Source organism: Mauremys mutica, chromosome 2 (assembly GCF_020497125.1).
Source record: "Mauremys mutica isolate MM-2020 ecotype Southern chromosome 2, ASM2049712v1, whole genome shotgun sequence".
Taxonomy (NCBI): Eukaryota; Metazoa; Chordata; order Testudines; family Geoemydidae; genus Mauremys; species Mauremys mutica.
Window position 1 is genome coordinate 146,981,820 of NC_059073.1, and position 9,531 is coordinate 146,991,350.

General features: G+C 59.8%; 1 protein-coding gene across 1 annotated transcript; it reads right to left on the reverse strand.

Moving 5' to 3' along the window:
- Positions 1 to 1,737: 1,737 nt before the first annotated feature.
- LOC123362529 (neuropeptide Y receptor type 1-like) lies at positions 1,738 to 8,596 on the reverse strand. Its single transcript, XM_045002889.1, has 3 exons — positions 8,341 to 8,596; positions 6,447 to 6,657; positions 1,738 to 4,515 (listed from the first exon to the last, which is right to left on the reverse strand). The coding sequence occupies exon 3, from the start codon at positions 4,454 to 4,456 to the stop codon at positions 3,353 to 3,355; it is 1,104 nt and encodes a 367-aa protein (XP_044858824.1). The 5' UTR covers positions 4,457 to 4,515; positions 6,447 to 6,657; positions 8,341 to 8,596; the 3' UTR covers positions 1,738 to 3,352.
- Between the last annotated feature and the right edge of the window lie 935 nt (positions 8,597 to 9,531).

Consider the following 9,531-nt stretch of genomic DNA (forward strand, 5'->3'; position numbering starts at 1 on the left):
CAGCAAGACAACTGGGCTGGGCAGCCACCAGGAGACAGAGACTCCCCCTCAGCCCGGGGGAGTTCAGGCCAAGGGGTAGTCCCCTCACTGGTGTAACCCGGTGCCCCACTTCAACTGGAATGTGTCCGGCCTGATGCTTGTTCTGCCTTCCTCTGCTCAAAGAGTCTCTGGAAACGCAGCGTCCTCCCACAGCAGGTTTGATGCGTCCTAACGAAGCCCATCTCACTCTCCTGAGCAGCTCACCGGACTGAGTCTCGCGGCTCTTCCCAGAAGAGTCTTTTCCAGCCGTCAGATAACGTGGTGGCTCTGCTCAGCCCGCTCACTCTCCTTTCTAACCTGGACCCCAGATCTGGCTCAGCCTCCCCAACACGCAACTGGCTCTAGGTGCTACCTCACTGCAAACGTTTGCCAGTGTCAGCCTCAGTGACACCTGCAGGGAAAGACCCAGATCTGGCCACTTTCCTTTTCACATCGTGTGTCCAATGGGGCCGTTTGTGGAGAAATGACACACCGGGAGTGTCAGTTAAAGGGAGCGTGACAAAGTTCCTCCTCTACCTTGGTGGGTCCTGCGCTTATTGGCAGATTTGCTCACCTCAGAGATCTTCCCCTCTGGTGGAACCCACAGTCTGGGTCAACTCCTCCTGTGTCTGCTCAGGAGTTGGCAGGCCTGGGTTCCCCCCAAACTTCCCATCTACTCCGGGTTCCAGCCCAGGGCCCTGTGGATCACAGCTCTCTATAGTGCCTCCTGTAACAGCTGCATGACAGCTACAACTCCCTGGGCTACTTCCCCATGGCCTCCTCCCAACACCTTCCTCCTGATGTCTGATAATGCTTGTACTCCTCAGTCCTCCAGCAGCACTCTCTCACTCTCAGCTCCTTGCACCTCTTGCTCCCAGCTCCTCCCACATGAATCTCCCTGACTAACTGGGAGGCTTTTAACTAGTTCCAGCCAACCCTTGATTGGCTTCAGGTGGCCCAATCAATGTAGCTATCTCCACTGCCTTCTAGAAAGATCTTAATTGGCCCCAGGTGTCTTGATTAACCTGGAGCAACTGCCATTTGGTTACCATGGTACTGGAGATTTGGTTAGCCTGGGGCTAACATACCTGTTCCTCACTACTTTACTGTAGCCATCTGGCCTTGCCCCATCACAGGAGTTACTTCACATTTAATCAGCTTGGTCAGTTTATTCTTGGTTATTATTACAAAGAATTATCCCCAGTTCTTTGCCTTAGAAAAGCTGCAGCAGTCTATGCATTTCGATAAGATACATATTTATCAACTGGTTACAAACATCGACTGTTTGCCAAAATACCCCCTGGCCCCACCAGCTGGGAGCCAATGTTCATCACTGCGTCAAGAGACAGGCACAGAATACGAGTAGGCGCGATCAGGGTAAAAGGAACCCATTAGCTAAGCCCCTGGGATTGGATCAAGCAAACTCAAAATGATTTATGATTGTTCACAAGTGTCCAAAAGAACAGCTGTTCGAATGGCCAGATCCCTCTGTCCTGTTAGCCCCAACCAGGGGCGGCTCTACGATTTGCGCTGCCCCAAGCACGGCGGCACGCCGCGGGGGGCACTCTGCCAGTCGCCTGTCCCGCGGCTCCGGTGGACCTCCCGCAGGCATGCCTGCGGATGCTCCACCGAAGCCGCGGGACGAGCGGCCCCTCCGCAGGCACGTCTGTGGGAGGTCCACCCAAGACGCGGGACCAGCGGACCTTCCGCAGCCATGCCTGCAGGAGGTCCACCGGAGCTGCCTGCCGCCCTCCCGCGGGACGCCGCCCCAAGCGCGTGCTTGGCGTGCTGGGGTCTGGAGCCGGCCCTGGCCCCAACCAGGAAGCCCCAGAAAGTGACACTGCTCAGAAACCAACTACTGCCAGTGACTGAGTGAGCTGGTGGGAAATACAGTAAGGGGAGTGATTCTCCACTTCCGGACATTGGTGTAAATCAGGAATATCACCTGTGCAGTCACTTGTAAAACGGGTGGGACTGAAAGGAGAATGGAGCACAAAACTCACCGGTGAAAAGGAAATTAGATCTCGGAATTCTTTTTCAGGTTGAATAATCTAAGGTGCTACCGGAGTCACAGATAAGGGGATTTTGCTTTTAGAAAAACAAGTGACCCATCTCTCCACAGCGCCCCTTTAATAGCCCATCCTGACTGCATCTTTTTTTCACTTCAAAATACCAACAAATGAGTTAAAGGAATATCGGTTTCTTTTCTTTTCTTTTTTTTTTTTTTTTGGTTTTAAATCGGTCATTTGGGAGTTTTAGGAGATCATCACAAATCTCTGAAATCAAGGGCTCTGTGTATTGTTTTGCAAACAGCAGAATTTTCATAGGACTCAAAGTAGGTGCTAATGCCCCAGTTACACATGAAAATGGCGATTTTCTTGCACAAGTCAGCTGCTCGCATGTGCTGCTGGATAGTTCCGTGTGACGGTGCTCAGATACCATGGCAATCAATGTGCCTGGCAGGAATGCCTAGGATACAATAGACAGATTCAAGATGTTCTTTAAATGCACCTGGAATAATTTGTGTTTGCCTCCCATAGCTGCAGATCTAACCACCGACTACACATTGAATCACCCAGCCAGGCAATGCACCCACCATCTGCGCATGCGGGGGGGTTGTCCCCCTTTGAAAACCAGCTCATCCATTACTTGGTAAAAGGCCCCAAGCAGGGACATTTCCAATGTGATAATGATGCTTAACCCTATTACAGGGCCGCTGATGTTCCAAGCGTGTTCGTTTCATCCCGCCATGCCCATCCCGAACTGTGCAATGGCGAAGTGTTATCAGCCTCGTCTGAACACAGGGGAAACACAGGCAGAGAGATGAAGGCCAAAAATCTCTAGGCTGATGCCTCACATTAGACGCCTCACTCCAGAGTTCAGCGCCTGATTTTTACAGGTGCTGAGCTCCAGCAGCGCAGCCCTTTGGCAAACCCAGCCAGGGCCCGATCTACGGGGTTAGAACGAGGCACCAGCACTGGGCTATCTGGGGCAGTCAGACACCCACTGCTCCTCCATTCCAGGGGGTGCCTCCGGCCACTCTGAAAATCTCCAGGCTGAAAATTGGAGCCTGAGTGAGTGGCTCAGGGAGAATGTGTGTCAGAGCCAGGCTCAGAACCCAGGACTTCTCATGGCCAGGCTCTGGCTGGTTTCTTTGGGGTTCCCTGGAGCTCACTTCCAGGCTCCCTCCAGATCTGAGCTGTGCCTGAGGGAGGGGCAGAGGGCTGCCCTAGATGTGCAGAGAGTGCGTACAACAGAGCAGTATCCCCCCGCCCGCCGGGCGAGGCTATGGTGGGTTCTGCTCTTGGCACCACACGCTGGGAGCAGCCGCCCGTCAGGCGTCGGTGGCGACCCCCCCGCTGCGCAGTGAGGCTTTGGAGACCTCGGTGCTGACGGTGGACATGGGGACGCTCTCGTACGTGTCCGTCTCCACAGCGCAGCTGCAGCGGTGGAGCAGGGCTTTGAGCTCCTGCTGGAAGTTGGTGTTCAGGAAGCCGTAGAGGACGGGGTTGATGCAGGTGGAGGCCATGGCCGCCAGGTGGCAGAGGGAGAAGAGCAGGTCATGGTAGCAGCCGGAGATGGTCTCGTGGGCCCAGTCGTACAGGGCATTGAAGACGGTCAGGGGCAACCAGCACACGGCGAAGGCGGCGACAAGGCAGGCCAGCATGACGCTGACCCGCCGGTGGCTGGCGGCACGGGAGCCGTGCGGGGGCCGCTCCAAGATGTCCCGCCGGCGGCGCAGGCGCAGGAAGATGCGGCAGTAGCAGGCCAGGATGAGCAGCAGGGGCAGGCAGTACTGGCCAAGCAGCAGCCCGGTGGTGTAGGCCAGGCGGTGCCCATCCGACGGCCACTTCTCCACGCACACCAGGTGGCCGGCGAAGGCATCGAAGGGCAGGCTGAGGTTGCGGAAGGGCTCGTCCGTCAGGACGCTGAACGCGAGGAAGGGCAGGGAGACGCAGCCCGACACCAGCCAGGTGACGCTCACGGCCAGGTAGGCGTGAGTGGCCCCTGGCTTCCACCCAGTGGGGTTGATGATGAGCTGGTGCCGCTCCAGCGCAATCCAGGCCAGCGAGAGGATGGAGACGGTGACGGAGACGCACTGCGCGAAGGGGCTGGCCTTGCACAGGAACTCGCCCAGCACCCAACGGTCCATGAGCGTGTAGATGACGGTGATGGGCAGGCACACCACGCTCATCAGCAGGTCGGAGCAGGCCAGGTTGGCTATGAAGATGCTGGTGACGTTCCTCATCTCCTTGTGCCGGGCAATGACGCAGACCAGGCCCAGGTTCCCAACCAGCCCCACGGCCAGCAGGGCGCTGTAGGCCACAACCAGGACGGTGCTGTTCCCCACCGAGGGGCCACACAGCCCAGCCTGCTCCCAGGGCAGGCTCAGCCGCTCCGAGACGTTCAGGTACATGAGCTTCAGCAGCTCGTCCATCCTCTGCTCCTGGCCGGGGGCTGTGCTGGGGGCAGGACACTGTTCACAGCGTCCTCAGCCTGGGCCAAGACAGGGAACAAGAGCTGGGGAGGGCGGCACGTGGGCATCTCACCATGTGGGCACCTGGCTCACCCACATGCCGCCGTGTGCCCGATCAATGCCCAGCCCCCACCCCAGGTCCAAGCCACTCCTGGTGCCCCCCACATACCCAAGCCGCTCCCAGCCCCCCCCCCTTCCCGGAGCTGCTCCCAGCCCCCACGGAGCCATTTCTGATGCCCCCAGGCATCCCAGCAGCTCAGATCCTTGCGTGGCTCTGCCAAGCCTATTGCCCCCTATGCCTGAGCCCCGTCTGCTCCCAGGTGCCCGAGCAGTGCCCACCCCATCATGTACCCCAGGGCCCCCTGCGTGCCCCAGCCTGCAGGGGTGCTGAGGGGTGAGTGGGAGGCAGTGAGGGAGGCGGGGCCCAGCGGGGCAGGGAGAGAATGCCCAGCAGGGAGCGTAGGAGGCTGGGGGGCTGATTTAGGGGATCGCTGGAAGGGGGATGCCAGCAAGTTAAACCATTTGCAGGGGGAGGGAGTGGAGCCCCAGACGCTGCCAGGAGAGCCCCCATGCTGCTGTCACATGGCATCTCCCTTAGGCGCTGTGCCCAGCCGGAGCTGTGTGCCAGAAGGGAACCCAGCTACCTGCAATGGGTTGGGGCGGGCAGGGGCTCTGGGCCCCTAGGGGACAGACCGACCGACCGACCGACCGACCCCCCCAGCTCCCTACAGACAGACAGGCAGGCAGACAGCTGGATGGCCTCTGATGGCAGGAAGGGGTTTACGCAGCCTGGGCCGCCAATACCTGGGGGTAGCCCGTGGGGCCGGCCCCTCCCCCAGGTGGCTGGGGGTGACAGGGATAGTGTGAGGCAGCGAAATACTCCCCCCCCCCGCTACCGCCCCTCCCTGGGAGCCCTGCGCCTTTAGGGGGGGATGGAGACAGGGACCGCACAGTGGGGAGTGGAGCCAGATGGTGTGTGTGGGGGGGTGTGATGTGGGGGGGGACGGTGTGTGTGTGTGTGCAAGGGGGCAGGGGGTATGTGTTTGTGGGGGGGCCTGGTGTGTGTGTGAGGGGGTGATGTGTGCGGGGTGTGTGTGTGGGGGGGGTGATGTGTGCAGGGGGGCTGGTATGTGGGGGGGCTGGGTGTGTCTGTGGGGGGTGATGTGTGCAGGGGGGCTGAGGTGTGTGTGGGGGGGGCTATGTGTATGGGGGGGTGATGTGTGCGGGGGGGCTGGTGTGTGTGTGTGTGGGGGGGCCTGTGTGTGTGTGTGAGGGGAGGGTGAAGTGTGCAGGGGGGTTGAGGTCTCTGTGTGGGAGGGGGCTGTGTGGGGGTGTGTGATGTGTGCAGGGGGGCTGGTGTGTGTGTGGGGGCTGGGTTTGTGGGGGGGTGATGTGTGCAGGGGGGCTGGTGTGTGCGTGGGGGCTGGGTTTGTGGGGGGGGTGATGTGTGCAGTGGGGCTGGTGTGTGTGTGGGGGCTGGGTTTGTGGGGGTGTGATGTGTGCAGGGGGGCTGGTGTGTGGGGGGGGCTGGGTTTGTGTGGGGTGATGTGTGCGGGGGGACCAGTGTGTGTGTGTGGGGAGGGTGTTGTGCGCAGGGGGGCTGGTGTGTGTGTGGGGGCTGGGTTTGTGGGGGGTGATGTGTGCGGGGGGACCAGTGTGTGTGGGGGGGGAGGGTGTTGTGCGCAGGGGGGCTGGTGTGTGTGTGCGGGGGGGCTGGGTGTGTGGGGGGGAGGGTGATGTGCGCAGGGTGGTGGTGTGTGTGTGCGGGGGGGCTGGGTGTGTGTGGGGGGAGGGTGATGTGCGCAGGGTGGTGGTGTGTGTGTGCGGGGGGGCTGGTGTGTGTGTCTCTGTGGAGCCGAGCGGGACCGGTACCCGCGGGATCGAGCCGGTGCAGCGCGGCCCAGGCCGGGACCCCCCCCGGGCATCGCCCCGCACGGACCCGCCCCCTCACCTGGCTCCGACAGGGTCCGGTCCGGCGCGGCGCGGCAGGGTCTGGCCCCGCTCCGGGCTGGCGGCTCCGCTGCGCTCCCGGCCGGCGCGGGAGGGGCCCGGCCAGTCTTAAGGCGACGCGGAGACGCCCTGGCGGGGGGGCTCTGCGGGGCGGGGGCGGCTCCTGGGATGGCACCAGCCGGGATCCCCCGGCAGCGGGAGGCTCCGCGGGGCTGGGAAGTGATGGGAGGAGACACGTGAACTGCAGGAGCGCCCCCCCCCACCCGCAGCCCTGCGGTGCTCCTCACTCCCGACCTGCAGCCCCCTGTTCCCCTAACCCTGGGCTCCCCCCACCCCTGCCAGTGCCCTTCACTCCTGAGCCCCAGCCCCCTTTTACCGCAGCCCTGGGCTCCCCCACTCCAGCCCTGCGGTGCTCCTCACTCCTGATCTGCAGCCCCCTGTTCCCCCAGCCCTGGGCTCCCCACCCCCGCAGCTCTGCCAGGGGCCCCTCACTCCCGACCTGCAGCCCCTGCTAGCCCAGCCCTGGGCTCCTCCCCACCCCCAGCTCTGCCTGTGCTTCTCAGTCCCAACCCACAGCCCCCTGTTAGACCTGTGGGGAGCAGGGCGCAGTGTGGCAGGGTGTGACACACAGGGGTGGCTCCAGGCACCAGCACGCCAAGCGCGTGCCTGGGGCGGCAAGCCAATGGGGGCGCTCTGCCGGTCGCCGTGAGGGCAGCAGGCAGGTTGCCTTCGGCAGCATGCCTGCGGAGGATCCGCTGGTCCCGTGGCTTTGGCGGACCTCCCACAGGCTGCCGCCGAATTCGCGGGACCGGGGACCTCCCGCAGGCAAGCTGCCAAAGGCAGCCTGCCTGCCATGCTTGGGGTGGCAAATACCTAGAGCCGCCCCTGGTGACACACCCGTGGGTAGCTGGGCAGTTGTGGCAGTGTGTGACACACCCGTGGAGAGCGGGGGGCAGTGCGGCAGGGTGTGACACACCCGTGGGGAGGTGCTCACCAGGGCCAGCTCAGCCCCTGTCTGTATGGTCCCTGGGATCGATCCCCAGCACCCAGCGGGGGCCCCACGGAGCAGGGCAGGCGGCCTGGGCTGGGCAGTCCCATGGACCCTGGGCTGGGGGCTGAACGTGGCAGGGACCGCGTGGACGGGTGGGCTCCCAGCTGCGCTCGGGGAGAGGAGAAGCCCCTGGGACCTGGAGAAAGGGGCATTTCGCACCTCTCCTCAGCTACGCACCAGCACATGCTGCAAGCGGGCCTGGCCGCCCAGCGCAGAGCCCCCTTGCCAGAGCGCCAGCCCTGTAGCCCAGGCGCTGGCAGGAGCAGCTGTGGGGCTGGGCCCCTGCCCGGGACAGGGAGGGGCCTGTTTGCAGTAGGGTGTGGTGCCCAGGGTGGGCGCCATGGCTCCCTAGCTCCAGGCACTGGGGGTCGGGTGCCCCACGTTCGAGCCCAGCCCAGGAGCCTGGTCTCTGCCTGGCTGTGGCGACGGCCTCCAACCCCAGCATGATGCTGGGCAGGTTCCTAGGCCCCAGTGAGGGATGTGGCTTTGCCAGGGCCCAGTCCCCCATGGGTTTGGGGAGGGGCCCAGGAGGGATGCTGGCTGCAGGCCAACCCCTGCTCACCCGAACAGCCTGGGCAGGAGGCAGCGTGAGCAGCCACTGAGGTGGGGGTCAGGACACCTGGGTTCTGGTCCTGATTCTTTTATCATCTGCTCCTGTACAAGTCGCCCATTTGTGCCTCAGTTTCCCCATCTTTAAAATGCTGAGGACGCTACTGAGCCCCTTTCATGCAGCACTGCAGGACGGTTGGATGCTGTGGGCTCTAACTGCAGAGACACCCCCCCCCCCCCACGGCATAAACCCAGCAGCAACTACGGCCCATCGCCCGTCGGGACAGCGCATTACCTGGCACTTCCAGTGGCACTTTGCAGCCTCTCTGCTTTATCCCCTTTTCCTTGGAGGGCAGGAGAGATGGGAAGCGGAGAGGAGGCTGTGGGGCAGGAACTCACAGCTGGGATTTGAAAGCAGGCTGGGTTATGGGAACACAAGTACAGCTGGGAGTTTGTTTATACACAGAGGCAGGGTGATTAAGATAACAAAAGGCTTGTCATTAAATTAAATTAAGGATCCTTACATGATCCTGAAAGCATTGCCAGGCACTCCAGTTAAAAGACAGGAAACAAAGGGTAGGAATAAATGGCCAGTTTTCAGAATGGAAAGAGGTAAATAGTGGTGTCCCCCAGGGGTCTGTACTGGGACCAGTCCTATTCAACATATTCATAAATGATCTGGAAAAAGGGGTAAACAGTGAAGTGGCAAAATTTGCAGATGATACAAAACTAGTCAAGATAGTTAAGTCCAAAGCAGACTGCGAAGAGCTACAAAAGGACCTCACAAAACTGGGTGACTGGGCAACAAAATGGCAGATTAAATTCAATGTTGATAAATGCAAAGTAATGCACATCGGAAAACATAAACCCAACTATACATATAAAACGACGGGGTCTAAATTAGCTGTTACCACTCAAGAAAGATCTTGGAGTCATTGTGGGTAGCTCTCTGAAAACATCCACTCAATGTGCAGCGACAGTCAAAAAAGCGAACCGAATGTTGGGAATCATTAAGAAAGGGATGAATAATAGGACAGAAAGTATAATATTGCCTCTATATAAATCCATGGTACACCCACATCTGGAATACTGCGTGCAGATGTGGTCGCCCCATCTCAAAAAAGATGTATTGGAAAAGGTTCAGAAAAGGGCAACAAAAATTATTAGGAGTATGGAATGGCTTCCATAGGAGAGATTAATAAGACTGGGATTTTTCAGTTTGGAAAAGAGACAACTAAGGGGGGATATGAGAGAGGTCTATAAAATCATGACTGGTGTGGAAACATTGAATGAGGGAGTGTTATTTACTCCTTCACATAACACAAGAACTAGGGGTCACCCAGTGAAATTAATAGGCAGCAGGTTTAACGTACACAAAAGGAAATATTTCTTCAGACAATGCACAGTCAACCTATGGAACTCCTTGCCAGAGGATGTTGTGAAGGCCAAGACTATAACAGCATTTAAAAAAGAACTAGATAAGCTC